This window comes from Salmo salar, chromosome 01, assembly GCF_965601325.2.
Source record: "Salmo salar chromosome 01, fSalSal1, whole genome shotgun sequence".
NCBI lineage: Eukaryota > Metazoa > Chordata > Actinopteri > Salmoniformes > Salmonidae > Salmo > Salmo salar.
In genome coordinates, this window is record NC_138291.1 from 141334283 (window position 1) to 141359172 (window position 24890).

Below are 24890 nucleotides of genomic sequence, written 5' to 3' on the forward strand. Positions count from 1 at the left end.
AAACAAAATAAAAATACAATAAAAAAAGAAGATACGAAAAAAAAAATGTTGGTTGCTTAGCAACAAAACCCAACAGTCAAAACAATACATGGTATCATGAACAAGCTGAAAGGAGCCAAATAAGATTATCCACATGGCAGTTTCTTGTCATTCTTGCTAGCAATCTGGCCATCCAGAGTCACAACAACATGCTGACTTCTGTAACATAGAAGCGCGCACATAATTTTCATGGCGTGGTCAGCTACATATACATAGAGAAATAATAATGGCGTCTTTTTGTAGGCACTAACTCCGCCATGGCTTGTCGGACAAAACATATGAGGATAATGAATATCATTTCTGTAGGGTTTATGGATAAACGCTGAAAATATGGTCTGTGGTAAACAGGCTTAGGAGATCTTGTACGTTTTGTTCTATGAGATCATATTCAACAACCAACGGCACTTTGTTAATTTTGAAGAATGTATGTAATAATAAAAAACACAAATCAAATAAAGGCTTTATAACTAATAAAGGTTATGTTAACTGACTGCTATTATCTCATAGAACAAAACGTATAAAATCTCCTAAGCCTGTGTTAACCTCAGACCTTGTTTTCGGCGTTTATTCCAAATTAAAGTGATTATTTTAAGATGGCACTGTTAGCAGGCATAGGTGTGCCTGTGACGGCCAATACAGCACGGCTTGGAACGCTGCTTGTCCATTAAATCAATCAATCAATCAATCAATCAATCAATCAATCAATCAATCAATCAATCAATCAATCAAATGTATTTATAAAGCTCTTTTTACATTAGCAGCAGGCTAAAAATATGTTGTCCAATCAGCATCCCGGATCCAAACAACCAGTTTTACAATACATTTGAATCAATTTCGATTTTTATTGTGCTTATTAGAACTGCACGAAGGAATTTTAAGACCACTATTGAAAAATGTTCAGGCTAGTATGTTGACAATATTGGGCTTATAGTGAAAAAAACGTGCCGATATAAAAGTGGGGTTGGGAGTACTAGGTCCATTGGCTCTCAAACCCAGTATCTCCACCACCGCTCTTGAAGTGAAGCGCTCCTCTTCACTCCTGAGGATATTTTTTTTTTTGTGAGTTCTTAGCCAGACGCGATCAGAGTTAAGTTGCACTATAATTACCTTCTGCTTTTGTAATATTATATATTTCTGGAGTAAGATAAGTATTTTTCTGATATAATTCTGCTGTTGAAATTGTTTTGATGGCAAGTGGAAATGAAACGACTAAGTAGATAATTAGTTTACTTTGGCTAACCCAGTATCTGACAATGTTTAAAGGGATTCTTTACTCCCCCAGAGTCAGATGAACTTGTGGATACCATTTTTATATCTGCGTACAGTTTGAAAAAAGATGCTAACTAGCGTTAGCGCAATGACTGGAAGTCAATGGGTATCTGCTAACATGCTATGGGACTTTTTTTTATTTTTATTTTTAACATGCTATGGGACTAGCAGATACCCACCGACCTCCAGTCATTGCCTTAATGTTAGTTAGCATTGGCTCGCAAAACTACCTCTAACTTCCTTCATACTGGACATAGAGAATTGTCTAAATATATTTGTATTTTATTAAGTGCATTTCTTTACATATACATGTAGCCTACACGCTAGCTTTCAACATACCAGTATTGGTGTAAACTTTCTGAAGAAATGCTGTTATAAATATAAAAGTATGGCAAATTATCCATACTTTTTTTTTAAAGGTTGTTGACATGCTGTGAAAAACAGTTGTACTGCACTAGAGTGCAAAAAAAACGACATTCACAAAGATTAGCATTTATTTGCATGGGGACTCTTATTTTGACAAAAATAAATCTGTGATTGTGCTGCCAGGCTAATTTCATGCGGCCAGGTGAATGGTAATGGAAACGCTAACCTCTTGACCCAAATGTAAATAAAAGCAAACTGAAAGGGGAGAGAGGAGAAAAGCCTCTCCTTGGCCCTGCTAGACCAGCAGCTGATGAGCAGAAGTGCCCAGGGGAAAAAGTTTTGTGTGTCAGTTTAACCTGAACAACCAGGATACAAGCTGGATAAATTGACCAGAATCCACAAAGATAACAGCCTCTGCCACACTGTATGTATGGGCCACTGCCCCCTTGCATTGTATGAACTCAAATATCCTTTGCTTGTGCAAGGTATCCTTGAAACAGACTCCTTGAGGGTGCTTGACTTGGGCAGGAGCTCACCGGAGCTGAGTCTTGCCACCTCAAATGTTCTACTGCTTGAGCTCCTGTTCCTCTTATAGAAAATTAGCTCAAAAGTATTGTGGAGCTCCTGCACCTAAATGTAAACAGTACCGGTACCCAAAATGAGTACCGACACCTATTTCAGTCCAAGTCAAGCACAGCTCCTTGATGAGGAAAAAGCACTGGTGATAACAGGGTGTGGTGCAGGCTGATTATAGGTTACGTCAGTGTTTCCCAACCACAGGTATTAGGGGGTACTTGACAAGACTCATGAGACCATAGGTTTACTTTTAAATTGCTCATGAGGGGGAACTTCAAGGGTGATCTGGGCAGAGCAAAATGTACTTGGTGCTACATTAACCAAAAATAGTTGGGAACCACTGGGTTACATAATGTCTCTGTCAGAGAAAGGACTTAAATTCTTTCATGTCATACAGCTTGCTGACATGAAGGCTCAGTATTATTTCATCCTTGACACTGCTTATTGATTATGACTATGCCAATAATGATTATGTTGCCAATATTTGATTGCCAATATGACATTTAGTGTGAGATAAAAAGAGCACCCAAATTAGTGGACCTCCTATTAAATATAAAATATCAATTTTAAAGAAACATTTTGACAAGAAATTGACAGGGTTAATAAATCATGGAGAAGTTGTGGGTTAAAAGCCATTGTTAATAAATATGAAATGCATTCTGCTTATGAGTTCAACTATATGCTTATACAAGTGACAAGGAGCAGAAAGATAAATTAGATTACTCATTGTAACTAATGGACACCTCTCTCCATCTATCCCGATGAAGAGTGGGTCACAGGAAGACAAGGTGAAGAGAAGAGACGTGCCACTTAATCTTTAACTACTGTCACGCACTGTGTGTGTTACTTTCTAAATGTAATCCGTAACATGAGAAGGGTTTACCAAGAAAAACTTCCTGTGTGTCTGTTAGTTACTAGTTACCTGTCTAAAATTGTAATCAGTAACGTAACTTTTGGATTAACCAAACTCAGTAACAATCTGATTACTTTCAGCAGATGGAGCTAACTTAAGCTTGCACCTTTTTCCAATGCTGAATTGAATGTCATTAATAAAACGTAAAGGTGTCATAATGTATTTTCTTCTGCAAAAAATCCTTTCTGAATTTAAAAGTAATCCAAGAAGTAGTCATCTAGTTTTTCAAAAGTGTCTGTAATCTGATACAATAGTTTTGCTGGTAACATAACTCATTACAGTAAACAAAAGTTGTAATCAGATTAGATTTAACTGATTACATGTACATTACTGAGACTCTTCTGTTATTCAGCTGGGAATGGAGGGTAGAGAATGTTATTATATATTTTTAACAGTGTGTGTGTGTGCTCTCTAGAGGCTGCAAGGGATTCTAAATGGACTAGTATTCCCTCTAGAGGACACAGTATACACTTTCATAACATCCACTTCAGTTTAAATCGTGCCATGCAACTTTTTTTTAGGTATTGAACCTACAGTATACCATATCATGGGAGTAGGCTATTCAATAGCTATAAAGCAAAAGTTTGATTATTTGTACACCTTATAGTGTTCCTGGTGCATAAACAAATTATTTGAAAAATAAACTCCAGCACACTGGTATTCTTGTAGCTTCAGAATGTTTTATTGATTAGGCTCACCAGGGGGCATGGTATTGAAACCATTGTTGCATATCTTGTAACATGATCTTATCTTTTTATTTCAACATCAACCTGCTATCAGTATGTTTCAGATGTTATATTGCCTCAGATTAATACCCTTTTACTATTTCAATCAAGTGAGAAATAGTGGCCCATGTTTAGGATTCTCCCAAAATAGCCTAAATAAATGGACGAATACTCTCATTTGACAAAATGACTTCCGGATAAATATACTAAAATCAAAGTAGCCGTACACTTCAAGTACAGTGTTGTTTTTCACTCGGAAAATGTGCGTGCGTACACACTGTACAGAGGAGACAGTAAGAGCCAACATTTGGATATCGCTGTGTATTCTGGGTACAGACAGTAATTCCACGATGGCGGCGAGCAGGAGGCTGCACAAGGTACATTTCCTGATCAATCCAATTAGGATTTTCTCTTGTTAGATTAAATAAAGTAAAACATTCCGACTCCCAAATCTCAGATAAAATTAAATGTGTCGTTAAATTTGTTTTATTTAGCCCCACACTGTCAGAAACCTCATGAAACTCGGTAGGCGGAAAATGACGTTAGTATGCTAAGCTAACCAGCTAGCAGTTGTTTTTTGGTCATGTTAGCACCGGCATATTAATAGGCTAGATTCGAATTAAACGTTTTGTTAATCTAAATTGATTGACAAGGTTAACCATTGTTCACCATAAATTAAGATTCAATTCAGTATTGTGTCATCAGTTGGGTGATAATTGCGCTTCAACATTTTTGATCTTCTGCTCAGAAAAACTTTAGCTAGCTACGTACTGTAGCTAGCTTAATACTAACTTAGCAGGGAGTTAATTGTGCTAGCTATCTACGCACAACAGTTACATAGGTCGTTAGCAGTGTGGTTCATTGAGATAGCTAGCTAGTTAGCAATTCGGGTTAGTGTTACCTAGCAAGTTTATTTTCTCAATGTGAAACCGAGGCGAGGAAGCTGACCAGCTAACGTTAACCCGATGTATATACAATCTTGCTAACGTTATGAGGTAGCTACCGGTAAACAGCCAAATCCATTTCCTGTGATTTGGTTTCTTAGCTTTGAATTGTTTTGAATAGTCGAGTGAATCGAAAGTGAAATTGAGCATGCGGCTGCCAAGTAACGATAAGCTAGCTAGTTAACTTAGTTTAATTTCATTCATTCGATCTCAATATTTGAGGTAACACCGGGTTTAAACAATCATGTTCTCAACACTGGGTGTCAACAACCCGGCCTTATCGTAATTGGCATTTATCTTTTCCCTTGCATTTGTCAGCCACTATTTGACCCAGCCTAGGATAATTACTCCTAGTAAACAGTCCCCATCACCCATCAAGTCAACAAGAATAAACACAATGTTTTGAACTCCACACATCTTAGTTTGACAGTCGTTTGCGTTGTAATCCTGTAGCAGTGGTCTTATCCAGAGCAACATAGAATAAGGCTACATTCGCGCTCAGATTTGATAATGAATGAAATCAGGAAGCTGTGCCCATGTTTTATTCTTATGTGTATGGGTGTGTGTAAGGTCCTTCAAACTATAACAATACCCCCAATCTCATGATTTCCAGTGAAAGGTGTGATTTATGAGTCAGGCCTCTGGTGTGGCAGTGTTCTGTAGTGAGATCAGTGTGATAATGCATTGGAGTACTTCCTGGTTGAGAAGGGGTGTGGCTGCTTGGTTCCAGGGATGAGACTGACAGTTGATATATTAACATATAGGTTAATCCCTAGTACTTTGTCATCCAGTCTTTTATTTGTATGCCTTTTTTTTTTTTCACTGTGACATTTAGGGCAAATTAGGGTTAAGTGCCTTGTCGGCTCGGGTATTCAAACCAGCGACCTTTCGGTTACTGGCCAATGCTCTAACCGCTAGGCTACCTGCCACCCTGTGTGAGTCTAGTTCTGTATGTCGCCCCGTGTGTTTATAGTTCTTTATGTCGCCCCGTGTGTTTATAGTTCTTTATGTCGCCCCGTGTGTTTATAGTTCTTTATGTCACCCCGTGTGTTTATAGTTCTTTATGTCGCCCCGTGTGTTTATAGTTTCGTATGTCGCCCCGTGTGTTTATAGTTTCGTATGTCACCCCGTGTGTTTATAGTTCTTTATGTCGCCCCGTGTGTTTATAGTTTCGTATGTCACCCCGTGTGTTTATAGTTCTTTATGTCGCCCCGTGTGTTTATAGTTCTTTATGTCGCCCCGTGTGTTTATAGTTTCGTATGTCGCCCCGTGTGTTTATAGTTTCGTATGTCACCCCGTGTGTTTATAGTTCTTTATGTCGCCCCGTGTGTTTATAGTTCTTTATGTCGCCCCGTGTGTTTATAGTTTCGTATGTCGCCCCGTGTGTTTATAGTTTCGTATGTCACCCCGTGTGTTTATAGTTCTTTATGTCGCCCCGTGTGTTTATAGTTTCGTATGTCACCCCGTGTGTTTATAGTTCTGTATGTCACCCCGTGTGTTTATAGTTTCGTATGTCACCCCGTGTGTTTATAGTTCTGTATGGCACCCCGTGTGTTTATAGTTCTTTATGTCGCCCCGTGTGTTTATAGTTTCGTATGTCGCCCCGTGTGTTTATAGTTTCGTATGTCACCCCGTGTGTTTATAGTTCTTTATGTCACCCCGTGTGTTTATAGTTCTTTATGTCACACCGTGTGTTTATAGTTCTTTATGTCACCCCGTGTGTTTATAGTTCTTTATGTCACCCCGTGTGTTTATAGTTCTTTATGTCACCCCGTGTGTTTATAGTTCTGTATGTCGCCCCGTGTGTTTATAGTTCTGTATGTCGCCCCGTGTGTTTATAGTTCTTTATGTCACCCCGTGTGTTTATAGTTCTTTATGTCACCCCGTGTGTTTATAGTTCTTTATGTCACCCCGTGTGTTTATAGTTTCGTATGTCACCCCGTGTGTTTATAGTTTCGTATGTCACCCCGTGTGTTTATAGTTCTTTATGTCACCCCGTGTGTTTATAGTTCTTTATGTCACCCCGTGTGTTTATAGTTCTGTATGTCACCCCGTGTGTTTATAGTTCTGTATGTCACCCCGTGTGTTTATAGTTCTGTATGTCACCCCGTGTGTTTATAGTTCTGTATGTCACCCCGTGTGTTTATAGTTTCGTATGTCACCCCGTGTGTTTATAGTTCTGTATGTCACCCCGTGTGTTTATAGTTCTGTATGTCACCCAGTGTGTTTATAGTTCTGTATGTCACCCCGTGTGTTTATAGTTCTGTATGTCACCCCGTGTGTTTATAGTTCTGTATGTCACCCCGTGTGTTTATAGTTCTGTATGTCACCCCGTGTGTTTATAGTTTCGTATGTCACCCCGTGTGTTTATAGTTCTGTATGTCACCCCGTGTGTTTATAGTTCTGTATGTCACCCCGTGTGTTTATAGTTCTGTATGTCACCCCGTGTGTTTATAGTTCTCGTATGTCACCCCGTGTGTTTATAGTTCTGTATGTCACCCCGTGTGTTTATAGTTCTGTATGTCACCCCGTGTGTTTATAGTTCTGTATGTCACCCCGTGTGTTTATAGTTCTGTATGTCACCCCGTGTGTTTATAGTTCTGTATGTCACCCCGTGTGTTTATAGTTCTGTATGTCACCCCGTGTGTTTATAGTTTCGTATGTCACCCCGTGTGTTTATAGTTCTGTATGTCACCCCGTGTGTTTATAGTTCTGTATGTCACCCCGTGTGTTTATAGTTTCGTATGTCACCCCGTGTGTCTGTAGTCATTCAGTTGTTTTTGACCTATAGGTTGTTTAGTGGTTACTAGGACTCAGCCAACACAGAAACATGTTTTACCTGTTCTTTATCTCTTGTTTGATAAAAACCTTTCTGCTTCCTGTAATGGTTATGATTAAGAAACTGTACAGGAGAACTTGCTCATGATGTATTCTCCCTCTTTTTCAGGAACTTGATGAAATCCGCAAGTCTGGAATGAAAAATTTTCGTAACATTCAAGTGGATGAATCAAATATTTTGACTTGGCAAGGCCTCATTGTTCCAGTAAGTCACTATTAACTACTCTTGTCTCCGGACAGACATGAACATGACCAGAATAACAAGGAGGACCAAGGCACTCTCCGCGATATTGCAATTCCTTTGTTGCTGTGGCATGTTCAGTAGGACATCAGCTCACCTTTTAACCAAACGTCATTGTCTCTCCCCTCTAAAAGGACAACCCTCCATACGATAAAGGTGCTTTCAGAATCGAGATCATCTTCCCAGCAGAGTACCCCTTCAAGCCCCCCAAGATCACGTTCAAGACCAAGATCTACCACCCCAACATCGACGAGAAGGGACAGGTGTGTCTGCCTGTGATCAGCGCAGAGAACTGGAAACCAGCCACTAAAACTGACCAAGGTACGGCGGAAAGACGCACACTCAAAGACAATAGACAGTGGTTTCTACTCATATCTTTTTAAGTAGTAGTTATTATTGCAGTTCTTTGTAATTTCCCATTGAAATGTCGCCTGAACCCAAACCCTCCAGTCTCCTATCCCTCGGAGGCTCCTGTCTATTTGGCTGGAGAGGTTTCCAATCCTGAAACCTCTACGTGGTTATCGATTTCAATGTCTTTCTCATCTGTTTCATCTGGACTACATGACGTCATCCTCCATTTTTACATCATTCTTAGTCTCCTCTTTTGTTCTGCTTGTCTCCCTGCAGTGATCCAGTCCCTGATTGCGCTGGTCAACGACCCCCAGCCAGAGCATCCTCTCAGGGCAGACCTAGCAGAGGAATACTCTAAGGACCGTAAAAAATTCTTTAAGAACGCAGAAGAGTTTACAAAGAAACATGGAGAAAAACGACCTGTGGACTGAGAACGCAAACGTGTGACTCCCTCTTCCTATTCCCCCCCTCCCCCCCCCTGGCCTCCTCTATCTACTCTCCCCCCCCCCACACCCCTCTCTGCTCTTACCCAATCTCCTGAAAATGCCCCCACACACGTACACACATCCTTCTAGCCCCCCTCCTCCTGGGGCGATATATCTCAGCTCCACTTCTCCCTGGCAACAGGACTGTGTCGTGAATCAGGCAGGTTGGTCACCTCTGGGTATCAGCTTGTGGCTGTTACTAACTTTCTACTGATTTCTTAAATTATAAAAATGCCGGAATTGGGCCCAAGAGAGCAACTTGTTAGAGGGAACAAAAAAAATACAACGGAAAGAAAGATCTAGATGGAAATGTTATGCTCAATTTGTTCATGATTTGTACACAGAAGTGCTGGTGCAGACCTCTGTATAAAGATGATCAAGTGTTTTGAAAACTATTTGGTAAATGCTCAACTTGTGGTCTGATTGTGAACCCATTTCATCTCACTCCTTCCCCTCACTAAAATATGTAACAGAAAAAAAATCCACCCCAAAAGCAACAAAATGATAAAAAAACAAACACTTAAAGCATCGAGGTTCAGGTGTGTGGAGAAATGTTTATTTTATGTTTCTTCTTCTTTTTTTTGCCTATGTTGCACTTTACTCTGTGGAACTAGCTTTTAAGTTTACCATAAAACTTCAGTTTGTCACCAATTCAATCTTCCAGATGTTATAAAAGGGAAAAAAAGTTTGACTGAACTTGCTTTTGTATCTTTGAGAGATTATCATGAAATGTTTTGTTCATATGTTGTATATTTAGCAGACGGTTTGACCATGTGACAGGAAGTACCGCTCTTCATGCCATTGTCCACTGGCCTCGTCAAGGTTCTGACTAGAGGGAGTACAGCTATGACCGGAAGTTACTTTTTTTGTAGCAGGTTAGGAGATTTAGGTCAAGAAATAACGTTTATGACATCCTGTTCCCATTGAAACTGCTCATCAGTCTTGCACTATAACTGGGAGGATAGCGGTTCCCCCTCTAAAAATCTTTCTGTGCATCGAGGAGATCAGCCCTAGCAAGGCACCCCACAAATTCACCAATCTTAATCACATAATGAGTAGTTATTTGGCATAAAAAGGGATTTGTGAATGATGATGGCAGAAGTTTAGTCATTTAGACATGCATCTGCAACAACCAGCAGACCAGCACCAGTAGAACAGTAGCTGCCATGAGGGAATAAATTACATTGGACCCACCATTGGGGGAAATATTTTGGAAGCTCTAGAAATGCATTTATTCATGTCTACATTTATTTTTGCCACATTTATTCTACTACAGCCACCTTAATGCACACTTTAAAATTGTGTGAGCTAAACATATGTATGAAATGTTTTTCCTTAAAGTATCATTTTTGGATATTACTAATGTTACACTCCCCACTACAAAACAAACAAAAAGATACTTAAATACGTGTAATTTTGTCCTTAACATTTAATTGAAATACTGTAGAATTCCTTTCATTCTTATGGAGATCTGCTCCTTCTGGGGTGAGGCAATATGTCTGACTGGTGGCTTCAAAGCCTGTCAGTGGCCAATACATAGCATCAGCAATCCAGGGTTTATATACATCACTGCTTTATTTACATTATTGGTTAAGACCAATAATGTATTGGTTAGGGCTCGGTGCCAATGAAGTGCATACATTACTGTATTGAGACCAGTGTATGTCAGTTACTTTTCACCACTAGAGGGCAATATTTCTCTACAATAGAAATGGACTCCATATCCGTAGGTCTCTGGTCTTACGCCGTGGCCTGTGGACAGTCTACCATAGACGGTATATGGTCTCTACCCATATATAAACCGTGAAGTCTACCATTAAATTATAAATAATCAGTGTGTCCAAAGAGATCGGTCTGAGCAAAACACTGTGCACTAATCTTGATCACATAGTGAGCTGATAGTTGAGATGTAAAATGATTTGTAGATCAGTGATTCTGCACAGGGCCTTGCTTCGACCGATTACCTCAAACATGTATGAACTCTTGTTGTATTGGATTGTCTCTGCAGTACGGACTCAGTTTCCCATGGTCCCCAACACCTCTCTAATAGGCCAATAGGAGTTGGAGTGTCGGTGAGGTAACTGCTCGCTCCTGCTGCTAACAATGACCTGTGACTGAGGACCTGGTTCTGGAAAATAAATTTATTACAGGCAGCACCACACTGTTATACTGATGTAATCTTACATAGCTTGACCATTGGGCGGGTTTTGTGAATTGTCCAAATGGAAATTCAAGTCTTAGTAGAGCTTAGTGGCTGTTCTGATATTTATTTTCATTGGGTAATCTAGATCCCAGGCTACGACGTCATAGCTGTACTGAATATGAGCAAAGCATAGTGGGGTCGGCAGGCCTAGAGAGGAAGACTTGACGTTGCATGTAGCCTAAACTGTTGCTGTCCTGTTGCTTGTCTGAATTATACCACATCTCCCGTGAGACGGACCTACAGCCCTCCTCTCAAACTTCTAGTGTCTCCTTTTTGGCATTACACAGAAGTCTAGTGGTCAGCACGTAGACCCCTGCTAAAAATACACGGACCAGATTCAGTTTCCTCTCTGACACAGACCCTCTCACACCTACACACACACACACACACACACACACACACAAACCCACTGGTCCCTGCCCTCTCAGTCATGCTCTGGTCTTTTCCCACATGCAATAAATATGTACACTTAATGCCTTCTGTTTCTTTGGTCCCCTGGCCCTGCTCAGACTAACCCTCTTTAGTGTGTAAGTACAGCAGGCAGCGATTAGCTCCACGTCACTAAGCTGCTCCAAGAAGCCCAATTACCCTCCCAGGGACTACACAGACGAACAGAATCAACCCTTTAAGACAGACAGACGTTTCGGCACAGGATGCTTCCATTCTTGTCTGGGAGTCAGAGCTCCTCGGTGCTTACTTCCAAATCCACGACAACCTTGGGATTTGTATTTTATCTCGTTGAGAATAACCTGGGTGAAGAAAGGTTAAATAAGAGACATCTGTGTGAATTCTGCTGGTAGTTTTCCGTTGATGGAATTGGGCTTCTGCCATGCTTTTCTCTCTCTGTTCCTCTCACTGACCTCTAAAAGTGCTTAACTCAGTGTTAAACACTGTTACTGCAGTAAACCTATTATGGCAGATCAGCTGCTGGGAGACAGATGCGCTGGCGCGACTAGAACTGTAAATATTTTACATTTAGTACTTTTAGCACTTAGCCAGAGCGACTTCCACCTAACGCCAGACTTCCATCTATAACACAGCGATATACAGTCAACTTCACAGGAAGTGAATCATCTATTACATAGTCATTACACATGAAAAGTCCAATGATATTTATGGGAATGTTATGGAAAGTCCAAGTCAGTTGTTAATTGCTAAGGTATTTAAAGTCTTAGTGAGGTAGTGAAGTTAGTAGGAGGAGAAAGACACGAGCTGTAATATTGCCTTGGAAAGCGAGCACAGTCCGAGAATGAGTGGTTTTGTTGATCAGAAATCAGATGCTTTATCAAGGTTGATTTTTATTGAGGTTAGTGTTACAGGTAAGATTTTCGCTTCTGGTAGAAGTTGCTCCTAATCACAGATCTAGGATCAGATTATGATACCCCCAACCCCAGCCTTAACCATAAGGGGAATACACCAACACCTGTACCTGGACTAGTGGAAATGTAACCTTTATTTAACTAGGCAAGTCAGTTAAGATTAAATTCTTATTTACAATGACGGCCTACCGGGGAACAGTGGGCTAACTGCCTTGTTCAGGGGCAGAACGACAGATGTTAACCTTGTTCAGGGGCAGAACGACAGATGTTAACCTTGTCAGAAAGACATACTACTGCTACTTTACTCCAAACCGCTCAGTTTGGTCACGAGTGGATGGATCAGGCCTAGCTCCTTGCCGCTGGCGCCTCACTTCTTGCTCTCCCTAACCGCAGAGCAGGTCACTTCCTCTCAGAGGTGGGGCTCAGGCGTTTTACTTCCTGAACTGGGCGATGGGGGCGGGGACCTTGATGTCCTGGCCCCTTTCCAGCCTCTTCTCACAGTCGATCAGATAGTTGACTCCATCAACCAGCAACTGGACCAACTCCACCTATACACACACACACACCCGGATACACAGTTATTAGCAGTCGAGGTGAGGTGATTTTAATCTCTGGCCCAGATAGAGTTTATGGTTTCATTCGGTCATTCAGTCTCAGAATAGCGGTTGTAGTTTTACCTCAGATTTTCCCAGACGGTCGTTGTTGGAGATGTCGAAGGTGTCTCCAGTTGTGGCCGTGTCGACTCCGCCTGTCCCTCTCTTCTGCAGACGCATGTTGTCCAGGATCTTACCGAAGCGGGGGTCCTGCAGGGCAAGTACAGAACTTTAATCAATGCTCTGTCTTGGGAAGGAGGGGTCAATGCACAGGGACACTTCAAGTAAAAACATTAGGGAAGAGAGAGAGAGAGATTGTGTGTTACCTTGCTGAGTTTGGCCAGTCTGACGTGTACTCCAGCCCTGAGTCCAGTGCCCAGGTTGGAGGGGCAGGTGAGGATGTAACCCAGGTGCTCGTTCCACATGAACTCCCAGCCTCTCTCCTGGATCAGCTTCTCCACCTAGAGGACGGAAGGACACGTGAGCTATTATATACTGTATACTGTGTGTTCACATTCACGGCAAAAAATCACCAAACCACTAAGATGTAACATGTAAAGTACCTGTTGGAGTCCTCTGCAGAACCTCTCGAACACTCTCTTCATGTTCCCTCCCTTCTCCATGGAGATGACCCTAGTGTGGTCCTCCTCATTGACCCAGATCAGGAAGGTCTTCTCATTGTTGTGCCTGGAAGAAAGAACACATTCCTAAGAATCCAGAAACCTTTGTTGATTGCACTGATTATGTCAACGTCTATGATCACAGAAAAACACATGCTGGTTAGAGGCTTCTGCTAGTAAGAGCCTTGTAGACCCTACCAGAGGCCCCTGCCGTCGGGCCAATCACGGGCCATGAAGGCACACGTCAACAAGGGGGAGACAGGCTTGTCAAACAGGAAGTGGTCCTACGGGGAAGAGGAGGGAGAGGAGGGAGGAGGTAGAGGAGGAGAAGGTAGTGGTCAAGGAAAGGGAAGTCAGGGTTACAACTACATAGAGGTAATTCTACTTTGGGGAGGAGGAAGAGGAGTTGAGAGGAAGACACCTTGCCCAAAGACCTCTAATGCTGTGGGAACATGGTTTTGCTTTCTACTCCTTTAGTCTCACCATATTCCCCTATTCACAGATAGTACTATCTCTACAGCTATTATAATACAAGATATTCTTACAGGCTTTTAAATCTACAGGGACAGGGTCCGGCTCTCTACGGCTCTGGTCTTACCAGATGCCCCTGGCATCAGGCCAGTCACGGGCCATGAAGGCAGATGTCAGCAGAGGAGAGATGGGCTTGTCGAACAGGAAGTGCTCCTGAGGCAACGTAAGGGTGAGAGGGCGAAGGTCAATGAGACTGAGGGTTGAAGGTCAACACTAGTCTAGTCTCTCCCAAATCCCAAAAGGATTGCCTCTATTTCCAATCCTTATCGTAGCCGTTAGGATTTAAAAGCAACATGATGTCACCCCAACGTGTCTAGACTGAGTGGATTAACTTGGTAACTAAAACTCTGCACAACGTCCCTGAAATAATTGGATGGCCTACCAATGGGGAATGAAGATAAATTAGAGCCATCGAGAACCATGTCTTCAGAAGAGTCGGGCCAAATAAAACTGATGTGACAATGCTGTCACTACAGTTCAGGTTCCAGTGGCACCGTTTCAGTCTTCACAACAGTCCCCGTCATTAACATGGTAATACAAAATAGGCAATATCATGGATAAGAGGAATCCTGTATGCAGTCAGATTACAAAGAAAGCATGTAGACATGTACGTTTTAGAGACAGACAAATGGGAAAGGAGAGGGGGGATACAGAGATCGATAGCAGTCCTTTGTGTCTCACATCAATAAGCTGCTGCTGCTCCTTCTCCGTCATGTCTCCCAGGCTGTAGTAGTGCCCGGCCAGGTCCCCCTTCAGGCCGGCCAGGGCCTGCACGGTCACACGCTCCACCTCGCGGCGCTCCGAGCGGGAGCAGCACGGGGGCAGGCTCAGACCGCGGATACTACGGCCTGTGCGCACGCGAGACGACAGAACGTATTTCTCATCGAAAACTCCGTTAGTGATCTGAGGAGGGAACGAGACAGTAATTGTACATACATCTGAGGATAATGAACTATATACTGTGTGTATGGGGGTGTGAGAGAGAGTTACTTTGGACGCGTCCAGATCAGTGGGGTGTTTCATCGTCTTGGGGTCGTAGCCGTTGTGTCGGTCTTTAATGACGGGGTCAAAGAGGTCGGCGAACACCTGGAGAGGACGGGATGGACAGTTAACAGATCTCCGTCAGATAGATCGAAAGATGCACACAGGCAACCTCCACCACGTACCGTGTAGCTCTCCTCGTCCCCAGCCACCATGCCGACAGTCTTGATGAAGGGGTGGCCCGGGTTGTCCACTCCGGTCTGGATGCACTGGTCCAGGGTCCAGTTGTTAGGGGTCACCTGGTCTCTCAGCTTGCCGTAGATAGCAGGGGTCAGGGCGTGCGCCATGCAGTTGTTGTGCCTCCTCAGGTCAGGGAAGTCAGCGCTGGGGATGATGGGAGAAGTAGTTTTCATTCGAACCATAGAGATGAAAAGATCAAAAGGTGTGCGTTATGAAGGACATTTCAAATAGTGTGATTATGGACACAGTCCTGGCCAAGAGGACAGCTTATACACTGCTGTTTTAGATGTGATGTGGATAAAAAACATTTTTTACAGGTACATATTGATTGATTGATTGAGACAAATAGAGGAAGTTATTTTAGAGTGTTGGTGATATGTCTAATCTGTGGCTCAAGGTATTAGTTCCTGATCTGGTCTCCGTGTGTGTGTGTGTGTGCGTGCGTGCGTGCGTGCGTGCGTGTGTGTGTGCGTGCGTGTGTGTACGTGTCTTCTATATGTGAATGTAAGAAAGGGCAGAGGAGGTATCTACTAAACTTGTGCCTGCGAAACGTCTTAGGTTTCGTTCCCTGTCCCACCCCTCCACCTTTGACTTACATTTCAGACTGACTGCACAGTGATTCAGGTTTTTTCCCATTCAACAGGTGCAGCTATCCCAGGCCCAACTCCTGTACTCCAAATTATTTCTCCAACCTCTGTAGGTCATCTGTATATGGCCAAGCTATTTGTAGTCCACAGTCCATTAGAGGCCATGTTGTTTTGTAGTCCTACCTGGGTGGGTAGAGCTTCCTCCTCTCCTCAGCGGACAGGATGTTGCTGTCAGTCATCAGGTAGCAGGTTGCCATGGTGCCTGCTCCCAGGCTGGCCAACAGCGTGGCCGTGTTACGGCAGGACATCATTCTAGTGAAGGAGAACGCCATCTTGGACAGTTCAAAGGTCAGAATCAGGTCAACTTGGGGTGGGAGAGAGAGAGGAAGCGGGAAGAAGAGAGAGAGACACAAGATATAAGTTACACATTTCAAAGCCTGTATTTCTTCAAAATTCTTAAATATGTGTTTATTTATGCATTCGTTTCTTGTTGTGTATGTATAACTGTGGTTAGCTTCTTCAAAACAGTACACTTCCTTCCTTTAACCTTTCGGCCTGTCTCACAGTCTTTTTCTGTTTTAGCCAGCTTCACGATGCAGAGTCAGACAGTCACGCTCTTAACCCTTTGGACCACTACATTTTGTCCATCAAGTACAGACTGTGGATGCTGCAGGTCAAGCATACTCCATGTCCTCAGTTGAGTTACAGTGTGCTTCTGGTTTGTTGATCGTACTGTATTCAATCATATCATATTAAGTACTTTTTAAAAATGTTTCTACATCTGATAAAGTTCATGCAGGTCGTTGATAACAAGCTTACAGTATGAGAGGGGAGTCTCAGCAGATGGCTGATTAAACTCGGTCTCCTGATCTGGCCTCACAGGACGGCCTCTTAACGATCCCAAAATGGCTGACGCAAAATGGCCACCACCATCAAGGGGGTGTAGGTAGGAAGTTGCCTCTATACACCGATTGTAGGTCACCAAGATAAAACTAACTTTAGTTTAGCCCCTGAGCAAGGTATTCCTTTCCGTATGTCCTGTGACTAAAATCTAAAGGTGAAAGGTCGTTCTCACCGACTTGTCCTTCACTTCTGCACAGAGGAGAGAAAGAGGGAGAAATAGAGAGACAGAGAGAGAGGGAAAGAGACAGAGAGAGAGACAGAGATACATAGATACAGAGAGAGGGAAAGCTGTCTTATAAAAGAGAGGTCTATATAGATCTGTCGAGGTCTAGTCACTGTTTCATGAATCACTCTACACACCTATTACATCATTATCTGCCGTTGTCAGTTGACAAAGTTCCATGTGATTGTTCTTCATTAAGAATACAGTAACGACTTGGAGGAAGAATACAATTCGCTTTGATCGCCAGATCGTCAGTTAGCTGCGAAGCTGACAATGCACCCGCTCCACTCTACGGTCCATATCAATGAAGCCCAACGTGCATCTCAGTGGCTGAACACAGGGTCTCTGGGTCAATTCAACACTATTGACCTTAGAGTTGTGGCTGTGTTTTCCCCCCGAGTGAAGTACAGCAGACCAGAACAAAGTAGGTGGCTGAGGGGTTTGAGAGGATGAGGCCGTCTGAGAGGAAGCAGTCAGCGCTGAAAGACATGTTTATTTATAGAAATCTAGAGGAGAGAAACAGTGCCAAACGGGTCTAATGCCATGACTGCTCTTTCAGGAATCAAAACACCACAGGCCACGTGTTCTGTCCTGCTCTGACATTCCGAACCGGTCACAGCCTCTCATTACAGGACACAGGCCAAGACAAGGACACGGGGAGTGGATAGGAGAGGAGAGAGAGAGAGACAGGCACGCACGCACGCACGCACGCCGCACGCACGCACGCACGCCCCCCCACACACACACACACACACACACACACACACACACACACACACACACACACACACACACACACACACACACACACAGAAGGAGAGACATAGAGAGATAGAGAAAGAGCAATGGAAAAAGCAATGGACACAGAGATGGAGGAAGCGAAAGGGGGCTGAAGCTCTGATCGGAAACGCCAGTGAATCAGTGATAAGGTTATGTCATAAATGGCGAGCAGCTGGTATGACAGGCCTGTATGGTGGTTTAAATGCCTCAGAGTCACAGTGGTAATAAAAGCCTTAAAGCCAGGATTACACTAGAACCAGCTCTGAAACCACAGATCTAGGATCAGTTCACCATCAGGGAGAAAAATGTAAAAACTGACCTTAGATCAGTGTCGGGGAGCAATTTCATGCTACTCGCCATACGGAGAGGAGTGCTAAACACATGGTGATGGAGTTAACAGACATAATGCTACTTCTTTGTAAAGCTCTCGAAAGTCTTGAAGCAGCTCATGACAGTTACGACAGCTAATAATGTGCTTAAGGAACTGACGCTCTGCTGTCCTTCAGAACCTCAGACTAGACCATGTAGACCAGTCTACGTTACCACACCAAAAGGCTCCTGCTCTGTCCATCAATGTCATGTCAATATAGCAATTATAGTGACAACTATCAGCCAAATCTCATAAAGATACGCATGAGGAAACTTTAACTAATAGTCTGTAGGTGGAAGGGAGATGTTAACAACTACCTGGCTGCATTTACAACTTTAAAATGTATACATTTAAAACAGTCTGTTAGTCTGAATGAGAGATATAGTAGAGCTACAGAGAGAGGGAACACAGAAAGAAAGATAGAGGGTACAGTACCTGTTTCACTGCTGATATCCCTCCCTGCTAAAGATTGCTCTTTCAGGAGTCTATTTCTCTTTCTGATCCCACACTCTACCCACTAACACGTGATTAGGACCTGTGCTTTAGGCCAATTAAAATGTCTGAATTTACGCTGTGGGCCAATGGGTATATAAGAAGCTGTGCTTCTGACCAATCAAATGTATTTCTGGTGCAACACCTTGGATGGTCCTGGCTCTGCTGCCCGTATTGACCTTGATCTGTACTACATGCAAAGACCCCTCCCCTCTCCAAACATAGATAGTCTCCCCCCCCCCCTCTCTCTTTCTCTCTCTATCCGTCTCTCTCTCCCCCCTCTCTTTCTCTCTCTCTCTCCCCCCTCTCTTTCTCTCTCCCCTCTCCCCCTCTCTCTCTCTCTCCCCCCTCTCTCTCTTTCTATCTCTCTCTCTCCCCCCTCACCTTCTCTCTCTTTCTCTCCCCCTCTCTATCCATCTCCCCCCCCCCCCCCCCCCCCCCCCCCCCAGCTCTTGACTGTTGAGATGTATATCAACTTACTATAGAAGTGACATTAACAACTTTTATTTTATTTTCAAGCCAGGAGTGTAAATCTGTACATTCTCTAAGGAAGTGCATGGAAAAATACAGCGGTAAAACAGCAGGTTTCAGAACAAAGTACATGATCAGGTATAAAAGCAGGACCGTAGATACTATCAGGATGTGGGAAAGATTCCTGCCATTCAGGACTGTAGAAAACGGAAGCAGTCTGGAAAAAGCAGTTATCTGAAGAACAACACTGTAAGGAAAGAGAAACATGCTCTACCGCTTAAATGATCCAAAAGCTCCAAGAAGTTACAAATCTATTGACATACTTTACAAATCAATAGCGCAAGATTTCCAATAATACTGTTTAACAAGTAATCGGATAAAAATCAAACAAATACTAATAAATAAACACATCCAGAGATAAGCTACAACATTGAGAAATATTCAGACAAAAGTTGTAATTAAACTTTAACGACCGTTTGGGTCAAGTCCCTTTACTTGAATGTCTTAATTCGCAAAACAGTCATGTTACACTTAATTGAACAACGTTTCTGAAACTGCAATTTGGGTCAGGACTGGCAAAGGTAAAGCCGTACATGTATATTCTCTATACACTGTCTGGCTCTGGGGAGAATTAGCTACAGTATATTAGATTGTGCAAAATTACACGATTGAGAAACGTGGCTCCTCATATGCGTTTATATCTTCTTAAAATGTTTCTTGTAACAAATAACAGTTTAAAACCTTTCTACAGAGAACCCACGGGGCACACACTGGTTGAATCAATGTGGAATAGATGTTGAATTGATGTCTGTGCCCAGTGTGAATACAACAATAGACAGAAGTAAAACAATGTTTAAAATGCTTAATAAATAAGTAAATAAATAAAACATGCTAAATGACAGGATGTAAAGACCATGCTTACATCATCAGTGTGTGTCAACAGGAACAAGGCCGGAAACCAATCAGGTAATTGTTCAACAGACACAGATAGACTCGATTGGACCCCGAGTGACAAACAAATATTTTTTATCATCCAAGTTGGTCTTCTGGTTAACAAATAGGTTTTTATATGTTGTCTAGGCCTTCCATAAGTCAATAAATGTACCTTATTAGCGTATAATAAATATGCTATAGGCTATGCAGAGCCGTGGTCGGGTCCATTAGGATCCACTCTAGTCTATCAGCTGTAGTTACATAGACCGGAGATCCGAAGACAATCAGACTGGACACGACCCGGACCCGAAGGAAAATATTGAATTTTGAACCTGGTCGGGTCTCGGGTATTTGGGTTCGGGTGGACCCATGAAGATGTCTTCAAGGAAGTGCAAAAACCTTTGGGGAATGTTATCACTATTTGATATGAGGCTGACTTTCACCAGTTCACCAGTAGAGGGCAATATAGTGACCGCCACTGTTCCTCCCTACTAGTCTGCCCACAGTTGCTATTAGTCTGGCAAACTATTGTCTCTCTCATAATCAGTCACAGCCATACATGACTCTAGCTGGGTTCTACTTGAGCCTTTTTCAGAGCAATGTAAATGTATACATGGAAATGCATGCAAGATCATCAGGAAATCATTATAACATGTTATAAACACACTTTACAGTTTATTACTAAATCTTGATATGTACATATTTACAAGCAAGGCACATCTTCACCGGAGTTCTTAAGCGTAATCATTGGCAATGCTGATAAAGTAACAGGAACCCTTAACCGGGGGATTCTCGGGGCTCTCCCGTCCACTGGTTCCATTGTTACCAAGCAGATAACAATAAGAACATTAACTACTAAGTGTCTGATGCAGCTGGACTGAGACCAACTGTGTGTTGTTTCTGTGTGTTTAGCCAGGAGGGATGCGGGGTTCAATCTTCAGGGACAGCTCATACAGCGTGTCCTCGTCCATCACCAGAGTCTTATCCAGCAGGAACTGAGTTACCTGGGAGAGAGCGAGACGGAGAGCAAGCACGGCGAGGCAGTTAGTTCTAACAAGGTTGTAGCTAGAAACATTGATTGACTGTGTGGCGGGTGTTACCTTGGCTTGGTGCTCTATCCTGTAGGGCGCACCCTGGAACTGACGGATCTCTCTGATGATGTGAGAAATCTGGAACAGACAGGAGAACGGGGAGGAGAGACATGAGACAGGCAGAGAGAGAGAGAGATACAGGCTGACTGATTGACTGGCTATGTGTGCGTGCGTGCTTTTGTGTGTTTACCATCCTCATCTTGGAGAAGTTGACGAGTCCCTCCTCGGTGAAGTTGGGCGTTCCCTCTTCGATGAAGGCCAGGTCAGTCAGGTACATCCCCAGGTAGGGCACACAGGGAGGGTTGCAGCTGCACACGGACCGATCCATCAATCAATGTTCACATAGTATTCAAGTTTTTCCTAACTTTTCACAAGTCCTTAAAGAGATTGAACGGGATCTTAAGCCCTTACAAATTCGTAACATATCATACTAAATGCAGGATTAAAAATAAAAATAAAATGCAGGACGGAACATCATACGCAATGGATGACTATGTACAGTACACGATTGTGCACCATTTCCTGGGGCCCATTTTGGCTCGTGAGCGCTACTTTCAAAACTACTGGCTGAAATGATACAAAACATCTATAGCATCACATAATTTTTTTTTTTTAAATACACGCTTAATCATGTGGACAAATATCCTGCCTCTATTGTATTGTGCCTTGCTCAAGGGTACATCGATAGATTTTTCACCTTGTCGGCACGGGTGATCGAACTGGCCCAAACGCTCTAACCGCTAGGCTACCTGACGTCCTATAGCTCCTTGGTGAGATATCACTGTTCGCCCAGGTACACGTTGTGGTGATAATCCGTGACTAAAACCCAGACACACACATTCTCCCTTTACTTCCCCTCTTTCTTACTTTTTCAGGGTTTCTCTCAGGTTCTTGAACCGGCCCTCTGATGACACTGTCTTCTGCAGCCTGTCCATCAGTGACTTGGTCTGTTTGCAGACTTTGGCCCATGTCTTCTTCAGCCTGTAGATGGCGCTACGGTTGAGAGCTGAGGTGATCTCTAGAACTCCGTTATAGTTGTTAAGGCAGCGACAGATATCAGCAACCGCCAACCACTTCTCTATGGAGTTAGCCCTGGAGCCCACGTCTGTATGGGCAATGATCTGAGACGCTACCAGGTTACTCATCTAGAGCAGGAAAACAAGAAAAACAGAGAAGGGGAAGGGAGAGGAGGGAGAGGGGGAAGGGAGAGGAGGGAGAGAAGAGATGAGAGAAATAAGGGGAGTGGGAAAGAGGCGGAGATGCAGAAAAGAGGGACAGAGAAATATGTTGAGATATGAGTATAGATCTGAAGCGCTGGCTGGTATAGAGCTATAGAGTCTAGATCTGTTTTAAATCTTACATCGTTAAAGTGCTGACTGGTCTTCATGATGTATGGAGTTCTCTCTGACTTGTCCAGCTTCATCCAGCCCTGGCCCAGAAACTCTCTGGTGGACAAGGAACACACCACAATTATGCAACAACAACACAACAACACTATTCTTTGATGTAGAATATACACTCACACTATTCTCTGATGTAGAACATACACTCACTCGTAAGGGATGCTCCTGAACACAATGTGGTCGAGCAGGGTGATCTGTTCAGCCAGCTCCATCGCAGACAGAGACTCAAAACACTCTGCTTTGGGACACTCCGCCTGGTAAACCAATATTAAACAGTGTTCCATGTCTACACTACAAACGGGTTGACAGCTAATATACACAAATAAGGGGAACTTATATAAGTGTGTTTTTTGCATATCCCCCTGAAAGTGAGATCACGGCCAGGGTTCAGCCGTTACTCAAGGCGACCCTGGAGGAATTAGGGTCAAGTGCCTCGACAGACTTTTCACCTTGTCGGCTCAGGTGGTCAAACTAGCAACCTCTCGGTTACCGGCCCAACACTCTAACCGCAGGTAGCCGCTAAATAAAAGGACACGGTGGACTAATGTGGCTCTACAGGGGACTAAACCAGGGTCACATACATAGTGCATGTCAAATACTTTACAATACTTGAGCTAAGCTTGATTTATTTCCCCTGTAAAATAGAAGCAATGGCATTTTCCCAAAAGTGAAATCTCCAATCTAAATCAAGCGCACCTCAAATACTTCTAAATGGATTCTAAAGTATTTGACATAAAGTATTGGTTGGGTCTTCGGGGGATGCTCCACCACAATACACACTAATATAACTAATACTCTAGGTTGTAATTATTTATGGGGAAGACTTCAAATAGTCTATATCGAGACAACGTATCGGGACAACGTCTTACCAGGATGAAGTGGAGCAATGGACTTCTCTGTTCCAAAGTCAGCATTCCAAATTACATCAACATTCATTTACTGACTAAATAATGACTGAACACACTTTCTACCAGTATATTGTTATAAGATGGCGCCGGAGAAGAAGGCAGACGTTTTACGTGCCCCAACCGATTGTGTTTTTTTGTTAGCTTATTTGTGTTGTTTATTTTTTCAGTACTGCGATTACTCACCACGGACTGGCAGAATCCTTTTTTTCCCTTTAACGAGTCTGACTAGGCCGATGCGAACGATATACTGCTTTCTCGGGAACAGGCCCAGATCCCCATGATTTACGTGAAGAGGAGGCAGAGAAAAAGGTGCTGGAGGGCGGGCTGCCTTCTGAGAATTTGTAGGCGATCGAACAAACCCCCACTCCCTTCCATTCTGCTAGCTAACGTGCAATCTTTGGACAATAAAATAGACGACCTACGCGGATGATTAAACTACCATCGGGACATTCAAAACTGTAATATCTTATGCTTCACGGAGACGTGGCTGAACGACGACACTATCAACATACAGCTGGCTGGTTATATGATGCACCGGCAGGATAGAACAGCAGCTTCTGGTAAGACAAGGGGCGGCTGACTATGTATTTTTGTAAATAACAGCTGGTGCACGATATCTAAGGAAGTCTCGAGCTATTACTCTCCTGAGGAAGCGTATCTCATGATAAACTGTAGACCACACTACCTACCTAGAGAGTTTTCATCTGTATTTTTCTTAGCTGTTTACATACCACCACAGACCGATGCTGGCACCAAGACAGCATTGAATGAGCTGTATTCCGGCATAAGCAAACAAGAAAACGCTCACCCAAAGGCGGCGCTCTTAGTAGCCAGGGACTTTAATGCAGGGAAACTTAAATATGTTTTACCAAATTTCTATCAGCATGTTAAATGTGCAACCAAAGGAAAAACAACTCTGGACCACCTTTACTCCACACACAGAGACGCATACAAAGCTCTCCCTCGCCCTCCTTTTGGCAAATCTGACCATAATTCTATCCTCCTGATTCCTGCTTACAAACAAAAATTCAAGCAGGAAGCGCCAGTGACTAGATCAATAAAAAAGTGGTCAGATGAAGCAGATGCTAAGCTACAGGACTGTTTTGCTAGCACAGACTGGAATATGTTCCGGGATTCCTCCGATGGCATTGAGGAGTACACCACATCAGTCATTGGCTTCATCAATAAGTGCATCGATGACGTCGTCCCCACAGTGACCATATGTACATGACCCAACCAGAAGCCATGGATTTACAGGCAACATCCGCACTGAGCTAAAGGCTAGAACTGCCGCTTTCAAGGAGCGGAAGCTTATATGAAATCCTGCTATGCCCTCCGACAAACCTTCAAACAGGCAAAGAGTCAATACAGGACTAAGATCGAATCGTACTACACCAGCTCTGACACTCATTGGATGTGACAGGGCTTGCAAACCATTACAGACTACAAAGGGAAGCACAGCCGAGAGCTGCCCAGTGACACGAGCCTACCAGAT

At 43.1% G+C, this 24890-nt stretch overlaps 3 protein-coding genes across 5 annotated transcripts in view; 1 reads left to right on the forward strand and 2 right to left on the reverse strand.

The window, feature by feature from the left end:
* Window positions 1-4004: 4004 nt before the first annotated feature.
* Window positions 4005-8834, forward strand: LOC106562742 (ubiquitin-conjugating enzyme E2 L3). Its single transcript, XM_014127747.3, has 4 exons — window positions 4005-4265; window positions 7780-7875; window positions 8046-8232; window positions 8539-8834. Exons 1-4 carry the CDS (start codon window positions 4149-4151, stop codon window positions 8691-8693), a joined length of 555 nt encoding a protein of 184 aa, XP_013983222.1. The 5' UTR covers window positions 4005-4148; the 3' UTR covers window positions 8694-8834.
* Window positions 8835-12228: 3394 nt separating this feature from the next.
* Window positions 12229-18668, reverse strand: ckmt2 (creatine kinase, mitochondrial 2 (sarcomeric)). 3 transcript variants are annotated; one of them, XM_014124374.3, is made up of 10 exons: window positions 18533-18668; window positions 16005-16185; window positions 15180-15378; window positions 15004-15099; window positions 14695-14916; window positions 14081-14166; window positions 13426-13549; window positions 13189-13323; window positions 12947-13072; window positions 12229-12817 (listed from the first exon to the last, which is right to left on the reverse strand). In XM_014124374.3, exons 2-10 carry the CDS (start codon window positions 16151-16153, stop codon window positions 12701-12703), a joined length of 1254 nt encoding a protein of 417 aa, XP_013979849.1. In that variant the 5' UTR covers window positions 16154-16185; window positions 18533-18668; the 3' UTR covers window positions 12229-12700. The 3 variants fall into 3 exon arrangements, with proteins under 3 accessions (XP_013979849.1, XP_045573279.1, NP_001133059.1); NM_001139587.1 differs by lacking the exon at window positions 14081-14166 and adding an exon at window positions 13681-13766 and having other exon boundaries at window positions 12236-12817; window positions 18533-18570; XM_045717323.2 differs by having other exon boundaries at window positions 14695-15099.
* A 415-nt stretch (window positions 18669-19083) lies between these two features.
* The window catches only part of LOC106561157 (ras-specific guanine nucleotide-releasing factor 2), a 97740-nt gene continuing 91933 nt past the window's right edge, over window positions 19084-24890 (reverse strand). The window contains exons 19-24 of the mRNA XM_045689056.2: window positions 22638-22741; window positions 22445-22529; window positions 21952-22229; window positions 21275-21392; window positions 21094-21162; window positions 19084-20997 (exon numbers count right to left, since the gene is read on the reverse strand). Coding sequence (XP_045545012.1) covers window positions 20902-20997; window positions 21094-21162; window positions 21275-21392; window positions 21952-22229; window positions 22445-22529; window positions 22638-22741 — 750 coding nt within the window. The 3' untranslated portion in view covers window positions 19084-20901. The remainder of the gene's footprint in view (window positions 20998-21093; window positions 21163-21274; window positions 21393-21951; window positions 22230-22444; window positions 22530-22637; window positions 22742-24890) is intronic.

Coding starts and splice junctions, on each gene's coding strand:
- LOC106562742 (XM_014127747.3), top strand. CDS start 4,149: ATGTGCGTGCGTACACACTGTACAGAGGAGACAGTAAGAGCCAACATT. Junction 4,266..7,779: donor CGAGCAGGAGGCTGCACAAG/GTACATTTCCTG, acceptor CCTCTTTTTCAG/GAACTTGATGAAATCCGCAA. Junction 7,876..8,045: donor GGCAAGGCCTCATTGTTCCA/GTAAGTCACTAT, acceptor CCCCTCTAAAAG/GACAACCCTCCATACGATAA.
- ckmt2 (XM_045717323.2), bottom strand. CDS start 16,153: ATGGCGTTCTCCTTCACTAGAATGATGTCCTGCCGTAACACGGCCACG. Junction 15,379..16,004: donor AGGAAGCTCTACCCACCCAG/GTAGGACTACAA, acceptor CATCATCCCCAG/CGCTGACTTCCCTGACCTGA. Junction 14,167..14,694: donor AGCAGCAGCAGCTTATTGAT/GTGAGACACAAA, acceptor ACGTTGCCTCAG/GAGCACTTCCTGTTCGACAA.